General features: G+C 37.6%; 2 protein-coding genes across 2 annotated transcripts in view; one reads left to right on the top strand and one right to left on the bottom strand.

The window, feature by feature from the left end:
• apbb3 (amyloid beta (A4) precursor protein-binding, family B, member 3) overlaps window positions 1-19,745 on the bottom strand; it is a 32,012-nt gene extending 12,267 nt beyond the window's left edge. The window contains exons 1-4 of the mRNA XM_051878582.1: window positions 19,256-19,745; window positions 7,521-7,708; window positions 7,364-7,434; window positions 2,561-2,612 (exon numbers count right to left, since the gene is read on the bottom strand). Of these exons, the coding sequence (XP_051734542.1) occupies window positions 2,561-2,612; window positions 7,364-7,434; window positions 7,521-7,708; window positions 19,256-19,304 (360 nt within the window). The 5' untranslated portion in view covers window positions 19,305-19,745. The remainder of the gene's footprint in view (window positions 1-2,560; window positions 2,613-7,363; window positions 7,435-7,520; window positions 7,709-19,255) is intronic.
• A 2,564-nt stretch (window positions 19,746-22,309) lies between these two features.
• Window positions 22,310-26,113, top strand: LOC127504087 (SLC35A4 upstream open reading frame protein). The gene is made up of 3 exons (XM_051878497.1): window positions 22,310-22,455; window positions 22,875-22,973; window positions 25,060-26,113. Exons 1-3 carry the CDS (start codon window positions 22,444-22,446, stop codon window positions 25,249-25,251), a joined length of 303 nt encoding a protein of 100 aa, XP_051734457.1. The 5' UTR covers window positions 22,310-22,443; the 3' UTR covers window positions 25,252-26,113.
• Window positions 26,114-26,543: the final 430 nt, after the last annotated feature.

Here is a 26,543-nt window from a genome sequence, read left to right as displayed (position 1 = left end):
TTGGCCAGAATTTCATATAAAGAAATTATGAACACATTCAAAAACGTGTCTGGTTTCGACTGTAACCCTAGTTCCCTGAGAATAGGGAATGAGACACTGCGTCCTGAGAAGCTATTGGGGAATGCCACAGCGTGACTGATGTCTGAAGCTCATGTCTAATCATGGCAATCGTATTGGCCGGTGACAGCCTATGATGTCACTACTAGTGCGATCAGGAAGTATAAAAGGGGCGCTTAGAGAACATGTCATCCACTTCTTTGTCTGAGGGAACTACGCAGGCAGCCCGGAAGCATGGCAACGAGACGCAGTGTCTCATTCCCTGTTCTCAGGGAACCAGGGTTACAGTCGTAACCCGAGACGTAAAGGGACGAAAGTAAACTCGCACTGCGTCCTTAGAGGCTACTGTGGAACAAAATACCCACGCCGCCGTGCTGAGCGGAGTGCATGCCGTAATGGTTGCACAAGAAATAATGGCAGTTCAGAGAAAAGCCAGAATCAATTCCCAAAGGCTGTCAGTGACAGTACTTCCTACGGCCACTGCCCAAGCTATAAGCTCAATGAAAAAGTACATTTGCAGTGTAAACAAAAGGACTTGGTCAAAGGCTGCTCAAGGCTTGGAACCAAAATCTTCACTCTATTATGGGAAGAGGTTCCTTTAAGGGAATACAGCCATGGGTAAAAAGGCCCTGGCCAGTCACTATTAGGGGGACATACGTAAACCCCCAGAGCCACCAGGGATGCTAGCTAGCCAACAACCTGTGTCTTTCTTAAAAGATGCGGGGGGAGGAAGAAAGAAGAGGAGAGGGTAGATGTAATGACCCTCAGAGGGAAAGAATCCTTCACTGACGCTGGGCGTCAGTTCTTCTTTCTAGTGACGCACCTTCTTCGCGACCTGCTCCTTGGAAGAGACCGGGACCCCCAGGCTGTTTGGGGGCAGACTCGGACCTTAGCGATATACATGATTTAAATGCGGCCGAGCGTACCTTCACCTCTCTAAACTTTCTGACCACTGCCTCGACGGACATGCCAAAAAGTTCAGAGGGCAAATCCGACGCATTAAGGAGCATGTATCCATGCTCACGCATTCCATAACCCCCAGCAGCTCAGCATACGTGGGGCAGGGTGGCTGAGAGGGCTCAGATGACTCATCTTCTTCACCCTCAGCAGCCATCTCCTACTCTTCCTGGCTTGAAGCCAGCAGAGCACTGGCTGCTGGATCAGAGAGTGCAAGGGATCATCCTACATCCTCATCCAGGAGCATACTCCCAACAGCCACTAAAAGGGTGCAAAAGATATACACCTCTCTCAAACTCTTCAGCAAGCTCCATCTGAGACCCCCACAATCTCTGTCTCCTCTCTGCCTCAGCGCGAGAGGGACCCGAGCCGCTGGGTCCAAATGCCTGTCCCTCTTCTTGAGAGCCAACTCACACGCTCAGTCCTTGAGGGGGCTATTTGTGTGCATTGTGAGCATTTCCCTCTGAGGAAGCTCCGCTCCCGAGAAGAGGGACAGGCATTTGGACCCAGTGGCTCGGGTACCTGAGTCAGAGAGGAGACTGAGATCGTGGGGGTCTCAGATGGAGCTCACTGAAGAGTTTGAGAGAGGTGTAAATCTCTTGCGCCCTTCAGTGGCTGATGAGAGTGTGCTCCTATATATATATAAATGCATAGTAAAATATATAAAACCTGTAGCTTGTAGTTTTGCCAATTTTTTTTTTTTTTTTTTTTTTGCCTTACCGCTACTGTATGTAGTCACACAATTTAAAGAAATAAAGTTGCCATTATAAGACACAGTCACAATTGCAAGATATAAAGTCTGAACTAAATAGTCACAATCACACGAAATAAAGTCATATTGTGACATTTAAAGTCTACACTGTGAAATATAAAGTACCAAGAAGGGGGTGTTGCATACATTTGGCATGAAGTTCATGTTGACATTCTGGGTAACAGCCATTTATATTACAGTAATTACTGTTAGGATGTTTTATATTGTCATACCTCAGTGTTTCTTACTAAGCAAGTAGTCATTTAGCAAATGCTTTTATCAAATATGACTCACAGTACACATATTACATTGACAACATTGAAGTATCTTGGGGTTTAGTTTTTTTTTTTCTTTTTTTTTCACATTGATGATAGATCATGACTCATTCCTGTAGGAAATCAAACCAGCAAGCTACCGTTTACTAAGCTGGTGACTGATGGAAGTCTAAATGTTTTGTACAGAGCATATATCTATGACCCTGCCTAGGATCATTTTACACAGACTCAATAAAGCTGTCTTAACATTGCATCCCTTGTGCTTTTAGAGGTCATAGCCCTCCACCCCCACCTTCTATATACACTCTACCAATGCACACGCATATACACACTACTGAATCACTAAACATGCCCTGATTGATGCTCCTTTCCAAATCTGACCTTTCACCCTCACTGGTTACCTCAGGATGTGCTTTCTTTTAAGTGTGAAATTTGTGGGGCACAGTGACTAATAGCAGAGAAAACAGTAATAAATTGTACATGTTGAACAGTATTAGGGCAGCACACAGCAAGATTCTACCTTGGAGTCGGGATCCATGTTGGCACAGAAATACTCTTCCTGCCAGGAGGGCCTGAAGCAGATCAAGAGAGTACATCATTATGATAATGACCCATAATTAAATACTGGGCTCATTTCACCAGAAAAAAATAAATAAATAGGAATACAAATTAAGTCTTGAGATGCTGAACACTTATTTTTCTATTTGGTGTTCTACTGAAAGCACTTTCATTTATGCTCTATAAAAGCCTATTCAGACCGCTGGGGTATTTTGTCCTGTAAACAAGAAACAGCTCCTATAATTATCACTCTCAGCTTTGGCCATGATGCTTGTGAACAAGTCAGAGCATTTTGGGCATACTTCCTCCCTATAATAAACAGTGGTCCTGAAGAGGAAAATTATATAGTATAGAGCTATAAAATAGAAAGTCCTTTATTGGGGTCTTTGTCTCGGTAGAAACAAAATAAATAAATAAATCAGAATAATAATTAATTAGACTGAATAATACATTAAGCTAAAATTACATTCAACGGAATATTACACTAAAAAGTTAAAAATTGCAGTCATTAGTATTTGAACTTAATGTGCCAGAGTGTAATTTTGTTCTCTGTCGTGTAATGCCACCTCAAGTTGCTGACAATATATGTGAAGGTAATTGCATTCCCTGTAGCTGTCAACAATTCCCAAACAACTTTGAACAAAGTCATTGGAAAGGTCAGTCAATAACAAACATGGCACTCAAAGGATTAGTTCACCCAAAAATGAAAATTCTGTCATTAATTACTCACCTTCATGTCGTTCCATACTCGTAAGACCTTCGTTCATCTTCTGAACACAAATTAAGATATTTTTGATAAAATCCGATGGCTCAGTGAGGCCTCCATTGACAGCAAGATAATTAACACTTTCAGATGCCCAGAAAGCTACTAAAGACATATTTAAAACAGTTCATGTGACTACAGTGGTTCAACCTTAATGTTATGAAGTGACGAGATTACTTTTTGTGCGGCAAAAAACAAAATAACGACTTTATTTAACAATATCTAGTGATGGGCGATTTCAAAACATTGCTTCATGAAGCTTTGAAGCTTTACAAATCTTTTGTTTCGAATCAGTGGTTCAGAGCATGTATCAAACTGCCACGCCACCCAGTGGTGAACCACTGAAATTTCGAAACACTTATGATGTAACGAAGCATCGTTTACTGAAATCACGTGACTTTGGCAGTCTGACACACGCTCCGAACCACTGATTTGAAACAAAAGATTTGTAAAGCTTCAAAGCTTCATGAAGCAGTGTTTTGAAATCACCCATCACTAGATATTGTTGAATAAAGTCGTTATTTTGGGGTTTTTTTGGTGCACAAAACATATTCTCGTTGTTTCATAACATTAAGGTTGAACCACTGTAGTCACATGAACTGTTTTAAATAAAGCAATAAGCCCCAAGAAGCCGTGGTTTACAGTGAATTTATAACAGCTAAGGGGTGTTGTTAAAAAACCCCCTTAGCTGTTATAAATTCACTGTAAACCACGGCTTCACAGGGCTTATTACTTTTATAAAACGGTTACCACCCAATACAATGCCAAAAAATACGTATCAATGCAACTTTCATGAAGTAAAATCATTAAAAGGCTTCCTTCTACTGGAAAAAATAGTCCCTGACCGTGAACAGCAACAGAAGTTACATTTATTACACCATTAGATGGCAACAAAGATTGTCTTTATGAGCGAGTCACTCAGTCGCAAAGACTTTTATATCGAAACGTGTTGTGAACACGGAACAAAACGCAAATGACAAATGCTTTGACTAGCGCTGTCAGTGTCAGCAGGGCACGGGAAAAACACATTAAATGTTAAAAGGACAAGATCGCAACGGACATTCAAACTGATTTTTTATTATGAACATAGGACTGACCTGAAGGAAAATGCTAAATTTGAATTCAGGAAATATACTAGGTCACTCGATATCTCTCTCACAATACTCTTCTACATAATGCAGTAAGCTTCACTGAACAAAATCAATACAGAACAAACATATGTTTACATTGCTAAGAGTGGTTTCTAAGACAGACGCAGCAACATACACATTCAGTGGCACAGCTATAATGCGGTCAGCTGTATGTTTTTGGGAATTTTACAACGGCTTCGAAACGTGGCTCAACCAATCAGAATAAAGGGGCGGAACTATCCATTTTATAATATGTCTTTAGTACCTTTCTGGGCATCTGAAAGTGTTAATTATCTTGCTGTCAATGGAGCCCTCACTGAGCCATCAGATTTTATCAAAAATATCTTGATTTGTGTTCTGAAGATGAACGAAGGTTTTACAGGTGTGGAACGACATGAGGGTGAGTAATTAATGACAGAATTTTCATTTTTGGGTGAACTAACCCTTTAATAAAGGCACGTTCCAGCCTGTTAAATGCGTGTACAATATTTTGTCCTTCACTGGCAAAGACCATATTTAGCACTACAAAACTCTTCTCAGTGTTCTTAATTCCCCAGGTGAGTGCTCGCTTTTGTTCAAGCATTAGTGTGACTGGGGCCTTATGGCCTGATATCAGAGTGTTTGGAGGTTAGCCAAAAATAAAAGTTTTAGTCTACGTCCCACAGTTGTACAGACTACACCTGACTGGCTATCTAAAGCAGAGCCTCTTTCGTCATTTCCACTAGCAGCCAGCGGAGAAGACATCTGTTCACAGGATTCCAGGTGGGTAATACCACCTTCAGGTATATGAATGTGTTTGTTCATTTAGACGTCTACAGGCTTCATCAGTGGGGTAAACAAATGGGGAAACAGAGAGAAAAGGTGCTTTTTCATCTCCAGAGCACCAGAAGGAGAATTTGGCTTAACTGTGTGTGTGTGTCTGTGTCTGTGTTTCTGTGCCAGAGTTTAAATTGACAGTCCTGGGTAATGTGTTACTACACCCAACACATTAAAACAGTTGTGATAAATTAGTTGAAGACACATTTTTAACTAATTATTTTGTGGCTGCGGACACATTTTAACAAATTATTCAGTAGTACTGTCAGGTTGGTTTAGGTTTTGTTCATGTCTTCTATTTTGTAATTTCAAAGTCATGTTTTACCTGCCCTCATGTGATCATGTCTTGTGCTCCCCTTGTGAATGTGTCACATTCTCACTGGCTCATTGTTCATTGCTTTCATGTGTCTTTTGTTAAGTCATTAGTCTTTGTATATATATAGCCCTCATGTTTCATTGTTTTATTTGTGCATCCGCTGTTGGTGAGTTTGCTACATTCATGTTTTTTTTAATGTAGTCAAGTCATTGTTTTTTTCACTTTGGATCATATTCAATAATGGGTTCAAATCAACTTGCATTTTGTGGACTTTACTTACAATTACAAAAAGTATTGGTGACTGACTTCTCAAGGAGACATGTCCCTATGACTTTTATCAAATGTATGCACATAAATGGAAACTGTTTATTACACTGCACTCTGGAATACTTGATTCACAAACATGGCATGGTGTGGTTAAAAAAAAAACCTGACTGATGAACTGTATAACTTGACCAGAGAAAAATGATATAGCTGAGACGTTCATGCTTCTATTCTTTTTTCTAATTTAAGTATCAACTTTGACTCAGGCGTTTCTCCTCAAATTCCTTAGGAGAAATAAAAATGGACATGAATGAGACAGTTAACATATAATAACATTAATTACAGGGGTCTTTTTTCACTAGAAAAATCTGAGAAGCAGGAGATATTTATAAGATCTCAATAGTGATTTTCTTTTACTACAGGCTATCAAAAAAGGTGACCAGGGAAAAGACAGTGACAAAAACAAAATAGTCAAGTTGCTGTATAATAAGTGGAATATTGTCAGTCAGTTATTATCCTGGAACTACATTCCAGTCAAACAACCACTTGTATCGAACCTGGAATATTCCTAACCCTAAAATTATAGGGAAATAGCGGATAGCAAGCCTATTATCCTAATCCTAATGAAATAATGTTATTTCAACAAGGATGTTCCAAGAACATCCAAGAGCATCTCCAACTTGGTTAAAGTGTTAGTTCACCTAAAAAAAATTTAATTCTGTCTTCATTTACTCACCCTCATGTCGTTACAAACCTGTAAGACCTTCATTCATCTTCGGAACACAAATTTTTTTAAAGAAAATGAGAGCTTTCTGCCTCCGATAAACTGCAACGTTATTACCACTTTCAAGGCCCAGAAAGGTAGTAAAGACATTGTTAAAATAGTCCATGTGACTAGTGGTTCAACCTCAATGTTATGAAGTGACGAGAATACTTTTTGTGCTCAAAAAAACAAACAAAAATAACAACTTTATTCAACAATTTCTTGTCTTCCATGTCATTCTCCTACATTGTTCACATTGTAAACACAGTGCAGTGCTTCCGGGTTCTACATCAGAATGTAGTTGTTGAATAAAGTTGTTATTTTTGTTTGTTTTTTTGAGCATAAAAAGTATTCTCGTTACTTCATAACATTAAGGTTGAACCACTGTAGTCACATGGACTATTTTAATGATGTCTTTTCTGGTCCTTGAAAGTGGTAATAATATTGCAGTCTATCAGAGGCCAGAAAGCTCTCGGATTTCATCAAAAATATCTTAATTTGTGTTCTGAAGATGAACGAAGGTCTTGCGGGTTTGGAACGACATCAGGGTGAGTAATTAATGACAGATTTTTCATTTTTGGATGAACTAACCCTTTCATAATCATATTGAGCTTCACACACTTTTGTTCGCATGTTTTATTGTCTAGTTTCAGAGAAACATCTGTAGCCTGTCCTCAGCTGTACGGTCACCAGTGCAGGTGTGATTCCCTCACCTTTCGTTCAGAGAGGGTAACGGGTTTTCAGTCAGTCTGCCTCTTGATTCCCGCCTGACATCTACTGCAGTCTGAAGAAATCAAGAGTGGAGATGTGATGGCTGACAGAAAAACACACACACACACACGCACGCACACACAGATCAGAGTATCTCACCTTGATCTGGCTGGCAGTGATGCCGTTAATGGTGTTTTGTTCCTCCTCTGCGCTGTAGGAGGGATGCTGCCACTGTGTGGTGCCCGTGGGCACGTGCCAGTAATATGTGCCAGTGCTGTCACGTATAGTGCGCCATCCTGGAGGCAGATCTGAGTCCAGCTCCAGACTCTGATCATTCCAGATGTTATCTACACAGAGAATGGATTACTGGATTAATCCGTACCTGAAATAAAATGTTATAAACATTTCACATGCTAACTTCAGGGCAGCATGCAAAGATTCTTGTAAATGTGCCATGTTACAATTCCCACCTACTAGCACAGAGCCAGCAGCCCACACACACACACTGAGATTCACTGAGGCAAACACGCCCTGAGGTGAGGTCGCTGGGCTCAGATCTACTCATGAGAGACAGACCAGGCCCTAATCTGCCCACATGACACAGCCTAAAATGAGGTCAAAACTAAAAGCAGCTCTGTCTTATTAAAAAAAAAAGGCTGGACTAATGTTCATTTCCATTATCTCTTACTCTACCACCCTGTCCCTCTCACACAAACATTTCATTCATATGTAACTACTGTATCTGTACTGTATCCGGACTTTTTTATGACATGCTTTTTTATTGATTTTAATTTGATTAACATTTTATTTTTTGATGATTTTTGTTTATGTATGATAATATTATTGGGTTTACATGGAAACTGTGCATGCAGAACTCATCAAAAGCCACATTTTTACAGAACTGGAATGACCGTCATTTACAAAGGTGGGCACATTGCTTGCCATTTTTATTTTATGAAATAGTATTTAATTAAATAGTATTACATAATTTTATTATGTTTACAGCTAACAATCGGTGTCTAGTATCCATTTAACATGTTTAAATTAATTCCACAAAATACCACTGATTAAACATTTATAACCAGAAAATACTTTTTTTTTTTTTTTTTTTAAATATTTAATACTTTTAAACAATAACCTCGGTTTTTCTACATTATAAGACAGAGATGCAGAGAAAGCAAGGAAGTGTATGCTAATAATTAATGCTGCTGTCCAGATGTCACGTGTATGTTCTGTTTTGGTTTAGTTCTAGTTCCTGTACCTGTTTCCTTTGTTCCCATTTTCCCACCACTAGTTTGTTTCAGTGGTTACTGATTTGAGTTACACACGTTTCCTGTTCTGTTGATTATGTCCCTGTGTATTTAAAGATGTACAACCTGACCAGTGCAGATTCATTTAGGAATTGATAGTGGTGCCTATATGGTAATTATGACATGGTGTGAATGCGGTTTTCTACTGTTTATATTTATATTATTACATGCATAATTTTTATTTATGCTTTATATTAAAGATATATTAATTCTCTTTAAAAATATTCACTTAAAAAAAAAAATAGCAGCTATGGTTACCAGAAATTCACTGTAAAAAATATGGTGAGAATGTTTTAAGTATTACTGGGCAGAATTTTGTTGCCTTTGCCTGCATATTTTACTGTATAATTTATAACCATATAGTTCATAAACTGATAAAATGTTAATATGTGAACTACTAAACATCCTTTGATAACCACCATAATAATACAAGTGGTAAAATAAATTTTGAGTCTATAAACTGTGGCCAAAACTCATATATAGATGGTGCACAGTGTCACACAAAGACAAACCACCATAATAACTAAAATAATGAAATTAATATTAACAACATAAAATGTAACACTAAATACCCTAATTTACATAACTAAAAGCAAAAATAAGGAACCATATCTCTGTAAATAAAATATAATCAGATGTGATGCATCATGTCCTTTTATTGTTTTTCACTCTAAATTATAACGTGTCTTGTTTTTTTGACTAACAAAAACCAGATTTATCAACCAATCATTTTACGATACTGTACAGTATTTTAAAATATGCATTTTTTCACTGTATATGGAAGTAAAAGTGACATATGGGCCAAGTATGGTGGTAACCCAAACTTGGAATTTGTCCTCTGCATTTAACCCATCCAGTTAGTGCACATTAGGAGTAGTGAGTAGTGAACACACACACACACACTGCAAATTGTGGACACGCACACCGGAGCGGTGGGTAGCCATATTTGCTGTGGCGCCCGGGGAAAATGGTATGGTAACTTACAACAAATTGGCAGGTTTTAACTGTAGCTTTTCTTTTCTTGGTAAAATCACACAATTTTTACAGTGTTTATGTGTGTCAAAATCATCCTGTCACGTCTCCTGATGATTTAGTGCCTCAGACAAAGGCATAGGGCTACTGGCAGAACAGCAAGCAGGAAAGAGCAGCTCTGTCTGCTGAATTATATTTGCCTGAATTTATCTCTAGCCTGAGAGAATCATTTAACACAATGCATCTGGAAAGCCCTGTCCATTCTCACAAATAACACAATGCAGGAGGCTGGAGGGGACGTTTGGGGAGAAAATAACACTGTAAACGTGTGTGCGCAGAACTAGAACTGGGTCAGTATAGCGACATGAGATTGCCTGTGCACGGGTATAAGAGTTGCCTCTGACATTCAATGACACAGAGAGTCTCATGGTGACATTTCACAAATGACATTTGCACATAAATTTAAATTGTTAATTTGTTGAGGAAGCCATTGTGATTTATGGTCAGAATAGATTTATACACACAAATCAGTATGAGTGATTGGTTTGAGAGTGATTTAAGCTGTGTTTTATACATCGCTACACTATTGACTATAGATATTGGACCTTTTTGCCCACACCTAACAGGTTTCAGTTATTATGTTGAACAGCTGATCTATGAGCTCCCAGCACGAATTGCAACATGAATAAATTATGCGGATAGTGCTGCAAGCTTGTTGTGTGCTGACTTTATATATGAAGCTCTTGTTGTTTTTATCACCAGTTAGTTATTTGTTTGTATTTGTGTATAGTTATATTAAGAGCTTATCTTTTTACAATGTAGTTATGGTTTTGCCGTACATATATGTAAAAATAGTTACATTTTAGAACCTTTGAAGTCCAAACATTGATACTGTACACATGAATGCCTTCATTTTTTTATTCTTTCTGAAAAAAGTATTAATTTGTTTAAACTCCCCCTGTAGTCAATAATTTTATCCCTTAAAACTCATCTTTGATCACTAAAATTACACATTTAAACGTTTTTTTTTTACACTGTAAATTTTTTTAATGACTTAAAATAGCTTGAATGTAACTCGACACCCTTGCCTCATTTAATATACACAGATCTATGAATATGATAATTATCCCCGCTTCCACTCACTCGCACGAGCTCAGACGAGATCCACTCGGTCAACTTACTGAGGTAAACGCTGTACAATGGTATCACTTTTTTACAACGTCGGACACATGATTAGTGTTTTGCTTGACTACGTAATCAAACAGCTAATAATGTGTTGCAAATGTTACACAAACCATGTTCACATTCACCAGTCAGACAGCTGAATTCTAACAGTCAGTATCCTTAGAAACACTTTGAACAACTCAGAATGTCAGTGGAGAAAGGCATATAGTTCATCATAACATCGCAATATGCATCATACACCCGCTATTATTGCAAAATGTACCCGATATTTAATATCAACAGAAAAATATACCAGGATAACCTTCTTTTGAGACTCCCTTGCGTGGCCCCTTGATATGCTAAAGCCGCCGGCACATTGATAAGATTGGTTACAAGGTAGTTTGTGAGAAAAACCAGCGATTCAAACCGCGGGTTTGAGAGTGTCTTTGGTTTACTGTATTTTTAATGAGAAAATACTCAGCAATGGTGTTATGAATTTGCACAGGGTTTGTCTTAAAGCATGTTAAAAACACCAGATGGATATATAAACAACATTAAAAACTTGATTTTCACCACAGGGGGACTTACTGAGTGCAAACAATTGAATTGTAGTGTATATTTTCTGAGAGTGTGCAATATGTAGTGTGGTACTGTATAAATAGGACTGGCAGAGCACTAAGTGGAGAGAAGAGGAGGTGGTATTACTTAGCTTTGCTTTCAACAAATTTAAAAGCATGGAGAGTCCTGTTAAAGCCACAATAATCTTGCAGCACAAAGGACTGTGGGGTTAACCTTTAAACCAACACCTAAAATCTGCTTCAGTCCAATTAAACTTGTCGCAGTCCTGAGGCATAATAGATGACCATTTTTAAACTTTAAGCTGATTATTTAATGGCTTGGACTGTTATCAGGGTTCATACTTTACTATTGAAATATAAGCACTTTTCCAGCACTTTCAAGCAGTGGCAGCAGTGCTTTTCAAGGCTGGGTACAATGATTGAAAGCTCAATGATTAGTGAATAATCAGATGTACATGATATGCAAAACAGCTGAGAAGTAAACTATAGGAGGACAAACTGCTAAATGGGAAAACATAGCAAATATAAGTTTGTGTTTTCATTTGCTCCAACAGCAATAGTAAAAAATCTATTTTGCATTTCCAATGACTATCAAACTGTATATATATATATATATATATATATATATACACACACACACACATTATTCCATCATCATGTGTGTGTGTGTGTGTGTGTGTATATATATATATATATATATATATATTATTCCATCATAGCGAAGGAGGATGGGTGTAAGCGTCTTTGTGAACATTTGTGTGTGTGTGTATATTGTGTGTATACACTATATTGCAAAAAGTATTGGGACACCCCTCCGAATCATTGAATTCAGGTGTTCCAATCACTTCCATGGCCAAAGGTGTATAAAATCAAGCACCTAGGCATGCAGACTGCTTCTACAAACATTTGTAAAAAAATGGGTCGCTCTCAGGAGCTCAGTGAATTCAAGCATGGTACCGTGATAGGTTGCCACCTGTGCAATAAGTCCATTTGTGAAATTTCCTCACTACTAAATATTCCACGGTCAACTGTTAGTGGTATCATAACAAAGTGGAAGCAATTGGGAACAACAGCAACTCAGCCAGTCAGTGCATGCTGAGGTGCACAGTGCGCAGAAGTCACCAACTTTCTGCAGAGTCAATAGCTACTGACCTCCAAACTTCGTGTGGCCCTCAGATTAGCTCAAGAACAGTGCATAGAGAGCTTCATGGAATGGGTTTCCATGGCCGAGCAGCTGCATCCAAGCCTTACATCACCAAGTGCAATGCAAATCGGATGCAGTGGTGTAAAGCACGCCATTATTGGACTCTAGAGCAGTGGAGACGTGTTCTCTGGAGTGACAAATCACGCTTCTCTGTCTGGCAATCCGATGAACGAGTCTGGGTTTGGTGGTTGCCAGGAGAACGGTACTTGCCTGACTGCATTGTGCCAAGTGTAAAGTTTGGTGGAGGGGGGATTATGGTGTAGGGTTGTTTTTCAGGGGTTGGGCTTGGCCCCTTAGTTCCAGTGAAAGGAACTCTTAATGCTTCAGCATACCAAGACATTTTGAACAATTTCATGCTCCTAACTTTGTGGGAACAGTTTGGGGATGCCCCCTTCCTGTTCCAACATGACTGCGCACCAGTGCACAAAGCAAGGTCCATATAGACATGGATGAGCAAGTTTGGTGTGGAGGAACTTGACTGGCCTGCACAGAGTCCTGAACTCAACCCGATAGAACACCTTTGGGATGAATTAGAGCGGAGACTGCGAGCCAGGCCTTCTCATTCAACATCACTGACCTCACAAATGCGCTTCTAAAAGAATGGTCAAAAATTCCCATAAACACACCTAAACCTTGTGGAAAGCCTTCCCAGATGAGTTGAAGCTGTTATAGCTGCAAAGGGTGGGCCAACCCCATATTAAACCCTACGGATTAAGAATGGGATGTCATTAAAGTTCATGTGCACGTAAAGGCAGGCATCCCAAAACTTTTGGCAATATAGTGTATATATATTATTTCATCATAGCGAAGAAGTATGGGTGTACGCATCTTTGTGAACGTTTGTGTGTCTCCGGCCCTCCCCAGAGATCATCAATCATGACCAGATCGAACTCCTCTCTTTTTCACAAGCTGCCCCTCGCCTTCGCTCCTGACAGGCCATAATAATCGCACTGTGTTGCCATGACATTTTTAGTGCTTTGGGCTGGCGAGCTGTGCTGTCAGCTGGCTGAAGTAAAACACAGGCAGAAAAAGGAAGAAGAAAGGCTATTCTCAGTCTAATTCTGGTCCCCATTCAGAGTGCACCTGAAATGATGTCTGCTGACTGTCTGTGTTTGGAGCTGAAGGCAGTTTTAATAAAAGTGCAATGAGTGGATGCATGCTGAAATCTCATTGGTTATCACTTGTTTCCAGGCTCAGGGACCAGTAGATGAATACTGATGGATATTACAAGAAGAAAGAGGTTGCTAATATACAACACATCTGTTATTCTGACACCAATTTGCTTCAAATGACACCCATGCTACCTGCTGCATAATGTATACACATTATATTACATAATACATCATGTAATACAGTATACTACAGACAGACAAATCTCAAATGCAAGTCTGTGGTTTCAAAAAAAACTCTTAAGGTTATTAGGGAGCAGCTACAGTGAGATACGACCTCACTTCCTGTAATTGTGGTATCACGGTTTTTCGCACGTAGGTGGTGCCGCAGTTCCCATCACGCACCCGCTAACAACTTCAAGGCTATGTCATGAGGATGAAGCAATAACAACAGATTGAATGCTGAAAACAACGTGGGGGAGTGGAGGGGTTGAGAAGAGGATGTTTGTGAATTATTGATGATCTCCTGAGAAAACCTGCACTGCCTGATGAGTCCCTATAGAAACTGCTATATAAGGACTGTGGCACAATGTTGACAAAGTCTGACATACATACATACGTTCATTACTTGGCACTCTGCATCTAAGAGTTTAATGTGTGAGTAAATTTCCAGAAGAGTTGTACTTGCCTGCACACAATGCTAGTTGTGGGTGGTTGCCAGGCTATTGCTGTACAGTCTGAATGGTTTCAAGCATATTATTTTCATGTTATGCAGTTGCTAGGGTGTTCTGGGTGATTGCTAGGCTGTTGCTAGGTGGCTGCTGACAAAAATGGTCTTATTTCCCCTATAGTATGCACAAAGTCTTAGAAAAGTAATAGCACCTTTCCTCAACAAAACATATGAGTTGGTGTTAAATCTGTTAAGGCAATATTAACACTGATGCTTGCAATTCAAGCACCAAGAATTATTGAAATTATTCTGGAAAACTACTTGAATAGTAAACAGGACACATGACTCAACACCCAGTCACACTTGAGAGTGACCACAAGCACCTAAAGAAAAACAATGTCTGAATTGTGCCTTATACCAGACAGCTCTTATGTGGCCAATCCGAACTGACCACTCTTGACTCCCATGAGCCACTGAAACAACTGTAATAAAAGGCACCATTACTGCACTGATTGCAATCAATAGATTTTTCGCCTTCCAATTTAACCACTTCAAAGTAAAGGTGAAGTATGAGGTAAAGAACACTGAGACGGATGTACGATAAAGAGAGAGAGAGAGTACAGAAATGTGTTTACACTTTTTGGTTAAGGCTGCTGTCACCCTGGGTTATTACCCTTCACTACAGGCTCAAGATGCATCACATTAGCTCACGCAAATGTCACTTTCAAACCAAGCAGCTTTCTGTTGGTGAATGCGGTGAATCCATGTGGACAACTTGTACCCATTACAAAATCTTTTGTCCTCATGCGAAATTCCCCACTGCATGGATTCCTACTGAAATGACTGAATTTCACCCACGAAAAGCTGCATTAACATTAGCACTCTATTAGCAGTTGCATTGCTACACAAAAACAGTTATTTAATAAACTAGTTTTAAAAACCCAAAAGGCACTACTGGATAGGGCTGCACAATATATCGTTCTAGCATCGATATCGTGATGTGCGCATTTGTGATAGTCACATCACTGGATGTGCCATGTCAAGTATAGGGATCATTAATCCGTACGGACCAGACACCACGGTCAATAATAACCAACTGCAGCAGTGTCAGACCGGTGTTGGGGTGGAGTTTATAGCATCATTAAAGTCCCCCGTAGTCAATAATTTTATTATAAAACTCATGTTTGATCACCAAAATTACATATTTAAAAAATTTTTCCTGAGAAAAATATCATCATGTTTTAAAATAGCTTGAATGTAACTCTACACCCTTGCTTCATTTAGTATACGCATATCTATGAATATGCAAATTAGCCCCACCTACACTCACTCACACCAGTTCAGAGATCCACTCGGTCAACTTACTGAGGTAAACGCTGCATAATGGTATCGCTCTTTACAACGTTGGACACATAATGGTGATTAATATGATTAGCCTTTTTCTTGACTATGTTATTAAACAGCTAATAATGTGTTGCTAATGTTACACAAACTATGTTCACATTCGCCATCTCAGAGTCAGACAGCTGCCTTCTAACAATCAGTATCCTTAGAAACGCTTTGAACAACTCAGAACGTCAGTGAAGAAAGGCATATAGTTCATCATAGCATTGTAACATACGTCATACACCCGCTATATAGCTAAATTTAACCAATTTTTCATATCAGCAGAAGAAATACCAGGATAACCTGGCTTCACGGCATTTTTAACCACTTTAACTATCATACAGTGCAAGCTTATCATTTGCATGTTTTAGCTCCTGTCAGTTTAAACATTCAAATGATTTTAAACATTTTGAGCACAAAAAGAGAGCTCAATTCTGAACTTAGCAGCACAGACAGCACGCAAACACCGAATTCCCTTCTTTTTCGCATCTATTTGTGCTTAAACGGACACATACACGCAAAAATACCAGTCTCGGCAAGTATCCTCCTAAAAACAGTTGCTTATGGCTTAGGTGAAAGTAAACAATTGAGACAGAAAACAGAATCTGTGCATTTGGTCTTAAAGTGACAGCAGCCTAATACTCCTACTGCTGTCTGTGTCATGAATGTTAATCAAACAACAAAACACTATCAGTGTTATTTTACATTTGATTATTTAATTTCTGTCCCTGAATACTGTTAGACTCACTGTAATTTGTTTATTATCTTTCTATGCGGTTTCACTCACCCACAGCATCACTCCAATCATTCTAGAATGATTAATTCTTTCCAAAAAAAAGCTATTCAAGTCATCTGGTGATTTTTTTTCATATCGCAATATACTGTATATATATCGCAGAAAAACAAAATAGCGCAATGTCAGTTTTTTCCAATATCATGCAGCCCTACTATTGGAAAAAAAGGTGAATATTGCGAAAAGCAGAGAAAAGGACAAAGCTAAAATATGTCCAGGTTTGAAATCTGTCAGGACAAAAGGGAGAATGTGAAAAGCAGAAAGAGATAATTGTAGCTAGATCTAGGGAAAAAAATAATAATAATCCCAATGGCGTTATGTCAGTGGTCAGATAATCCCAATTCAGTTATGTCCGTGTGAGGTCAGAGCGGGAAGATTAAGACTAGAGGTGGATCTAAAAATCCATCTGGGACTTAATCCTTGGGCCTTCAATAAATCAAGAAGCAAGACACAGCATGAAGACATCCTCACATGGAGGCAGGCAGTATTTCAGTAACTGAAAGTACAACAAAATTCATTAAGCAAGGAAAATTTGACTCAAATGCAATCGATTCCTGTACATCTATAGGAGCTCCTGCCATCAGCATTCACTCAGCACCATTCATCATTGTGTCTAAATGCCTTAGTGTCCATGCCTTTGCTTTTGGAGAAGCTATTCCATCATTCACTATCTCTCATACAGAGACAACAGACAAACACCTTCTTTCTCACACACACCTCCTCTCTGTGTCTTTAACAGAAGTTATTTTAAGAGTGATGACGTAGGGAGGATGCGGCGAGGACAGTTTCTGCCTTTGTACAGATACTGGGTACTTGATACATAATGTGTCCTTTTTATTATAAACATCAAGGTTTTAGGTTAAAATGTATATAAATGTATAAGACAAAGTGTATATTTTGGGTCTTTTAATATTTTAGGTGTATATTTCAGGCCCACCATTTTAATAAACTTTTTTTCCTTCAGTAGTTCATTTTAAATGCTCCTGTGGTGTGACTTTATTTTTTTTTTTTTTTTTTTTTTTTGACAAATATTCCATGTATAGTCTCTGAATAGATAATTTTGGTAACACTTTAGTATGGGGAACAATTCTCACTTTTAAAGGGTTAGTTCATCCAAAAATTCTGTCATTAAGTACTCACCCTCATGTCGTTTAAAACCTGTAAGACTTTCGTTCATCTTCGGAACACAAATTAAGATATTTTTGATGAAATCCATGAAGTTTTTTTTATCCCCCATAGAAAGCAGCGTAATTACTGTCATTTAAGGTCCAGAAAAGTAGTGAAGACAACATTAAAATAGTCCATGTGGTTCAACCTTAATGTTATGAAGTGACGAGAATACTTTTTGTGTGCAAAAACAAAACAAAAATAACGACTTTATTCAAGAAATTCATCTCTCCCCTGTCATTCTCCTGTGCTGTTTAAGTTCAGCGCTTCCAGGTTCTATGTAAAAACGTCGGCTCAGTATTGGCTGGCTATTGCATCAGCATCACGTGAACAGCGTCGGCCAATACTGAGCACAACGTTCTGACGTAGTACCTGGAAGCGCTGAACGTAAACAGCGCAGGAGAATGACAGGGGAGAGATTAAATTGTTGAATAAAGTCATTATTTTTGTTTTGTTTTTGCGCACATAAAGTATTCTCATCAAACCACTTGTAGTAATGTTGACTATTTTAATGATGTCTTTACTACTTTTCTGGACCTTGAATGATGGTAAATACGTTGCTTTCTAGGTGGGATAAAAAACCTCTTGGATTTCATCAAAAATATCTTAATTTGTGTTCCGAAGATGAACGAAGGTCTTACGAGTTAAAGTGTTAACATAATTTTTATATTGACATGTCAATAATATTTTTATCAATATAACTGACAATCACACCACAAGACATGTTCAACTTTCCGTTCAAATCCCCTATTCTGTGAGCAGAATATGAAAAATATATCATGTAACATGATGGTTTACTGGTCAACAACCATCTAAGATCCCATTAATATTATCTTCTGAAAACAAAACTCAAGATATCAGCCCACTATCACTTCATCATCTGGGAAGTTTAATTTAAACATTTTGGGAAGCAACTCTCAGCATCACAGCTCTAGGTAAGTTGTTTTGATTATAGTTTCAGCACTAAATGTATCACCTTTGACACTACATCTCAGGTGGCTGCAACCATTATTAATAAACATTATGTATTTTTGGTTGGAGCTCTTTATGTAAATCATTATAAACTGATTGCACCGCAAAGAATATCAAGCTCTACCACATAAACTCATGAAGGGGAGGAGTTTACTGGTCTATCTGATGCTTCATGTTGTGTGGGCAAATTATCCACAATCTAATCCTCCAACAGATGCATAATCCCAACAAAACCGCACAGGTGACATTGTCCATGAACGCTTGTACGCCTGGCTCATATCAAGAGGCAAACCTATCAATTTCAACTTTTTTAGATTGTGTTGGTCTCGAGTGTGAAAATCAATCGATGTAAAAATCAAGTCCTTCTCACTAAATGTCTCAAAAACAGGGTCTTTAAACAGTCGAGTGGGTCTAGTATGACACAGCACCTGTAGTTAAAGTCCATGATTGAGCGTGTGAACAACAACTCTTCCGCTCACTTCGATACCTAAGTAGTAGAGAGTGCACTAAGTAGAGAGGCGAAAAAGAACAAAGAGGAGGGGAAAGTGCAGATGCATCGGTGTACCTACCATCGTAGTTGACGATGATGATGGCGAGCATGTAATCCTTGCCCAGCATGGTGTCTTCCCGAAAGCCCCCTGAGGTTAGTTCAGATACATTCCAGTTCAAAGCGTCCCAACACCACCAACAAACTCTGCAGCACACACTCACACACAGGGTGACCACCGCTCTCTGGGATACACTCACATGCCAAAAGGATTAAAACCCACACTCCTCTTTTCCTCTCTCCGTCTATCCACTCTTTTATTTTCTCCTCAGGTAATTTCACTGCTGTCTAATCAACCTCATCTTTGTCTTTCTGCCAAATGCTTGTGAGATCTTGCTCTCCTGTTTTCTTTCCTACTCTTTTCACTGTCGTTCCGTCAAGCTGAGAGTGATGCTGTTTGTGAGATCGCTTCTCTCTCTCTCTCTCTCTCTCTCTCTCTGTCAGTGTGCGTGTGTCTCTCTGTGGATTCTGTAATTCAGTAATGCCTGCAGCTATTCCCCCTCCTTCGCCCCCCACCCCTCTCTCCCTGGCACTCTTTGCCCCCCTAAGCTCATGGTGGCGCCTTAAGGATGGCTGAACACACAGCTGATGAAAGCAAACTGCTGGAGCAAACACAGCCGTCCGCTTCCTATACAATATTGCAGGTGTAAATATTTTAGATGGAGAAAATACATGCAGCAATATATACAGCAAAAAGGATTTTAGTATTTTCATTAATCAAACAGGGCACAAACTGTGACGTGTGTTCCTGAGAAGAATTAGTGTCTCCAATCTGTTCCACACAATGAGGCAGAGAATCACCATCTGTAATGTGAAAACAAATTATCATTTTTGACACTGGGTAACTTTCTGTACATTTAAAAGCCCTTTATTGTATTGTTACAATATAATATGGATCAAAATATGCTATTAGAGTTTATGTTATGTGAGGAATTAGGCTATTTATTAATTTGTAATATAACAGCTTCATTAGACTTCATAAAACGTTTCTGGGAAACATCTTAAGATGTGTTTTTACTGAGATTAGCAAGCTAATGTTACTAAATACCGAGGCGTGTATTATGTAGCCTAAATACGATAATATAAACATTTGACTCATACAGTCGCACATGAAATATTCTTTAGGAAATGTTTGTGGTCAATAAAGAGCTGTGGGGTTGTAAAGGTTAGCGGTTTGCGTTGTGTTGGTCCACCTTAATTCCTCCCGTCATGAATTCAAGCGAAGTCCGTCATCGTCCAGCCTCCGTTTGCATCATCCCTCTGGTTGCCGTGGCAACGACTTCTCTGTCGCGAGCGTCTGTCTGCTTCTGCAGAGTCAAAAATGGAGATGGGCTCGCGCATTTATCAGTGTAAAAAGCTGCTGTAACGATAAAAAAATATCATAATTATATTTTATATATATTGTAGGCCTATGTCTAAGCCGCAGTTGATGCAGGCTATGAAATAGGTTACATCGTTGTTGAAATATGCCACATTCTGAAAATAAAGCATAAAACAGTTTCAGTCTCAGTTCTCTTGTGAATATGAAGTGCGCTTAACTGTGTTGAGTGTGCACTTGTAGTGTACTTTAAATCTTAAAGCTATATTTATTTTTAAAAACTGTAGGCCTACTGCAGACAATCTAATATTAATGAAATAAAAGTACTCACTTTCATGATTGTTTTTTAACACACTTAAGCATTCTAAAAAAATTACACTTTGTAATAATGTCAAATAAAAAGTTTTACTTTAAAGAACATTTTTAATTATTATGTTTTAATAGGCCTAATCTTTTGTCATGCTTTAAAGTACACTTGTTTTGATGCGTTGAGTCTGTTGACATTCTAAACCACGCGGAGCCTAAAGTATTTGATTATAAGTGCTATTTGATAATATATTTAAAGTTATTATACTTTTAATGTACTAAATTGCAACTTCATTACAAATTTGTATTTAAATCATTTAAATAATGACATAGTTTCAGCAGAAATTAAATTTAAGTATAGGCCTATTTTATTTTACACTAAATGCCTGTAATGAATTAATATAATATAGATTTAATATAATTGAAAACTAAAATACATTTTAACTTAATTGTGAATAACATACTATTACTGTAAATGTCTGGAAACATTACATTCAGGTCGCACATAAGTAGGCATATTTTAAAATAGGCCTATATTATTTATGTAATAAATAGGCTAAACGTATGCTAAAGTGTAGGTCTACTTCATTTTCACAATGCCAAATGTCAGACATTAATGACTTTTAAAAAGCCAACGGATTAAAAAAAAAATAAATGAAAAAATAAAAACATCTGACCTTGACCTTCCAAGAAGAAAAAAAGTGCACTTTTATCTTAAAGTTAAAATTTCCTCTTATAATAAACTATGAGATTGTTTTTAGAATTATTATATTATATTATATTATTGTCATGATCCCGGCCTGTGTTCCTCGTCTTGTGTTGGACTCTTATTTTGAAGTATAACTATATTCCTTTTGTTCCTATGTTCAGTTTCTGTGTTAGGTTTTGTAGTCCTTTGTAGTCCTTTTTTTTTTTTGATTAGTTCCCCATTTATTAGTTTTGATTGTCCCCAGGTGTGCCTTGATATATTGTTAGCCCGGCAGCCATGACAGCTGGAGACTTTAGGGTGGCAGCCATGACAGCAATGATGAAGGCTGAGACCAGTGATGCGCCAGGCTCCACATATCTAGAGAGATATGAGAGAGAAGAAGAGAAGGAAAGAGAGAAGAGAGGAAAGGACAGTGTTTTACAAAGTTCAAAATGTGCAGGAAGAAACAGGAGAGATGAGATAATAATATCAAGATTAAGATTTGAACACACAATACTAAACAGTACACTTTATAAAATGGGGAAACATAATACAGGAAAGTGTAAATATTGCGGGCAAAATGAAACGGTGACATGTTATGGTCCACTGTCAGAAAGTATTCTGATACAAAATTTTGCAAAGATAAAAATGCAGTTTAAACTAGTAGATATTCTACAAAAATGAGCGTTATAGTTTTATTTTTCTGACATTCTGATCGACACAACACACCAGTCGGTGGCGGTAATGCACCATTTCGTTGTTTGTCAACCTGCCGTTAAAACCTCAAAAGAAGAAGAATGGGGCAGACAAATGTAATCAAACATAGAGCGCGATTTATCTATAGCAGATTTCAGGTTGCTCAATCGAGCTCAGAATCTCTGATCTCACGCAAGCAGTCATGGCGGATAAGGTTGGTGGGCTAGCGAACTTAATTAGACGTTTCATGAGTTACTTTAAGTTCTGTATATTTGATGCTGTTCTCGATTACTGTTTAGCTACTATGTCATGGCATTTAGTAGCCGCGAGACAACGGAAAGAAAACAAAATATGCAGTTCCGTACAGTTTTTGAGTTGGTCACTCTGTTACATGTGTTTTCCCTGTCACGTATCTGTCCGTTATGATATAACCTGTACTTTATCCGTATTCCTAAATGTCTTGTTTTTTTTTTTTTTTTTTTTTATAAAACGTGTATGATAGATGGCGCCGAATTACAATCCCTTTTCTGCTGGCACACCCGCGATGACTCATACTGCTGACAGTCCCATCAACCACAATTATGATTGGGTTTGTGTGTTGTAAATTTCTCAGTATTTATGTTTCTTGAACAGGATCCATTCCGGCAGCTGAAAGATCTGTCCCTGCTTAAAGACCAGCTCGAAGACATTCAGCGTCGGATGGAGGATGAAGTTGGGGTTGGAATTCCACAGGCAGGACTTTATACTTTTGTCAAACTCGGGACCCTTTTCACAGACTGTGATGACGCATTATCGCAACAATAAACAATATAAATCTAGCATGGTTGTATTTAATAAAATAATAATGTAAATTTACAATTCTCTACATAACTTACCCTGGCATTGAATTAGAAAAAAAAACTAGTAAAAAAAACTACTGTGAAGGTGTTTCGAATAGAGTGTAACAGTGTCTGCCCACTTTTTCAGCATCTTTGGTTCCAGAAGTATTTTTCTTATTAATATTTATTTTCTAAACTATAACAGAATTTGACAAAATTTGTCACCAAAATAAGTCATCCGGTTTAACCAAAATTTCGGTTTTATCAAATGACACTTTTGGTTATACCAAATGATGATATTTTCAAAAAATGCTAACAGGCTGATATCTAGCTAGTTAGCAAAAGGACAATCAAACATTTTATATTTAGTACAAGTTTTTAAAATATTACAACATTTTCCATGTTTTATAGCGGTTGTACTGAATGACCTGATGTTTCAGGACATGCGTATGAGCAAGTGAAAACATGAATTTTTCATCTAGTTAAAATAGAGTTAATTACTTTGCTTCACAACCATGTGGTCCTTTGCAGGTGTCTGAGTTAGGCTTAGTTAGGTGTCTGAGTTGTACATCCTATCACATGATATTGCCCGCATGACTTGATCCAAAATGGTCCCTTTATATTGGTTACTCCAGACATTCTTTCTCATAACAAAGCAGTGACTTCTACACATAATTTTAATACCATTTTGCACTATGTTGATATATGATGTTATAAAATCATGCAAGAATAAAAAAAATATATACATTTATTACATTTTAATATATTTTAATCACAAATGAAGTGGCTGTATTGGCCTTTGGATGGTTAAACCGAATGACCTTTTGACACTTCAAAATGTTTTGACATTTCAAAATGTTTAAAATACCTTTATATGCAGCAAAATATAATTAACTTTTTGGACTCAATAAAATAGATCTAGTTGTACTGCCTTACATACTTTGGATGTCATATCTTTGTTTTTTATTATTATTATTATTATTATTATTAAGGCCTTTGGACAAAAAAAATGACCCGTCACGTCATTGACCCATATATATATAGTATGTATATCCATATAGTGTGTGTGTGTGTGTGTGTGTATGTGTGTGTGTATATATATATATACAATGTATTTTAAGTTTTTTGCAAAATGTGCATATATGTACAAATATTAAAGTAATTTGATAGCATAAGGAGATTGATTCTATTACATAATTTGCTTCATGGGAGTGGGCAGGCATAAACAGATGTTTTGGCATGATTTGCTTGTTTCGATTCCCTGATTGGAGATTTCTTTGCAGAATTCTGGGTAATGTGGTTTTTCACCTAGAATTCTGCTGTTAAAGGGATAGTTCACCCAAAAATGAAAATTCTGTCATCATTTACTCACCCTCAAGTTGTTCCAAACCTGTATGAATGTCTTTCTTCTGCTGAACCCAAAAGAAGATATTTTGAAGAATGTTGGTAACCAAACATTTGTTGACTTCCATAGTATGGGGGAAAAGTTACTATGGGGTCCATCAAATTTTTGGTTACCAACATTCTTCAAAATATCTTCTTTTATGTTGAGCAGATGAAAAAAATTCATACAGGTTTGGAACAACTTAAGAGTGAGTAAATGATGGCAGAATTTTCATTTTTGGGTGAACTATCCCTTTAAACATGATTATTTAAAAAATAATGCGACTGATGGCTTCACTAAAAGCATAAACCATTGATTAACAACCTCGTCCTTTACAGTTAGTCCGTCTTTAAAGGTTTATAGAGTTATTGCTAAAAAATAAAATCAATTCCCTTATGGAGAAAATGAATGGCATTTTATACTTATGGAACCCGACTGTTGCATTCTATATAGCTGCTGTACTTTCTATATTCCCTCTTTTGGAAAGTTGTGGAAATGCAGTAGTAAATGTAAATTAAACTCGTAAATGTGAAAAGGGTCTGTATGGTCATTTGGCTTAATGAAGTTCTTTGTTTTCTCTCTCACTCACGGTCTCTTGCCCTCTTCCTCAATTTAGGGTGGAAGTGTGCTCAGTTCTCCCTTCCTCAAAGGTTTTTTGGCTGGGTATGTGGTGGCAAAGCTCCGCTCCTCTGCGATCCTGGGAGTTCTTGTAGGGACCTGCACAGGCATCTATGCTGCTCAGAGCTATCAAGTGCCTAACATTGAGCAGACCATTAAAAACTACTTCAGCTCATTCAAGAAGAGATAGAGGGAGCCATATCAAACAATCTCAGAAAAATGGTGCCTCATTCAAGAACTTCAACATGTACCTCCTCAACTGAAGGTGCCACTCATCAGACCACATAGAAAAACTGGATGTATTTAAATGACACTTTGGTATATAAAATAATTGAGCTTCTCATGTTAGCAGTTTAGGTTGTTTTCTATTTAAAGTTGGTGTGGGCTGTGCTGTTACAGTGTTTTGATTTTATATATACCAAAATTCCTCATGATGGTGCAAATGGCCAAAACTTTATCAGTCTTTCATATAGTTTCGGTGTTAATGCATGTATGTTCTGTCTGTTACATAAATATTTTTTCCACTAATCTTTTTTTAATAGAAGTTTGCACAAAAACAGGTGAGCAATCAAACACAACACACTCTGTAAATAATGTCTGCCATTGAACAATTCCTACCTGTCAAATGTCAGAGGTTGCTGGACTTGAGTAGCTTAAGTATTTTATATAATTGTTGGATAAATATATGTTGGATAAATATGTTGCACTTTACCAATCGCAACTCTACCACTTCTGCTTGTAATAAATAATGGAAGTCAGCCATTGGAAGTGAAATAGAAAACAGGAAGTAGTCCAATTAGAGAAGGAAAACTAATCTACATGCATTTGGTTTTCAGATGGAGTATTGAATTCATTTGTATGGTTTTAAAATGTAATGCATCATGTTTCTATGTAAAGAATTATTTCAAAATTATAGTTTTCAATAATGGGATTTATTTTCTTTGCTTAATGTTCTTTTGTTTTGGCTTTGGGTTTATTGCCATAATGTGATATATTTTTTGGAGAGATTCTGTTTTAATGAATAAAATCTCAAATTGCAATCTATAGTAAAATGTATGCTAAACGTGTTATTTCCTTCCAGAAAAAGGGCGAACAAAGAGCTAAATCTTTAAACATGTTTTGGAATTTTGGGCCACGATATACAATCCAATTACCTTTTAATTTACCCACGACACAAAATGGAGTTTTGTGTTCATGTAAGTACAGTGGTTCAACCTTAATATTATGAAGCGAAAAGAATACTTTTTGTGCGCCAAAAAAACAAAATAACAACTTTTCAACAGTATCTAGTGATGACCGATTTCAAAACACTACTTCATGAAGCTTCTAAGCTTTATGAATCTTTTGTTTCGAATCAGTGGTTCGGAGCATGTATCAAACTGCTGAAATCATGTGACTTTGGTGATCCGAACCACTGATTCGAAACAAAAGATTTGAAGCAGTGTTTTTTGAAATCAGCCATCACTAGATATTGTTGAAAAG

Source organism: Ctenopharyngodon idella, chromosome 21, assembly GCF_019924925.1.
Source record: "Ctenopharyngodon idella isolate HZGC_01 chromosome 21, HZGC01, whole genome shotgun sequence".
NCBI classification, from domain to species: domain Eukaryota; kingdom Metazoa; phylum Chordata; class Actinopteri; order Cypriniformes; family Xenocyprididae; genus Ctenopharyngodon; species Ctenopharyngodon idella.
This window is presented reverse-complemented; position numbering and strand designations above follow the sequence as displayed.

Excerpts from the sequence above, each read along its gene's own strand:
- LOC127504087 (XM_051878497.1), top strand. Across the intron at positions 22,974-25,059 it reads TTGGGGTTGGAATTCCACAG|GGTGGAAGTGTGCTCAGTTC; the intron begins GCAGGACTTTAT and ends TCCTCAATTTAG.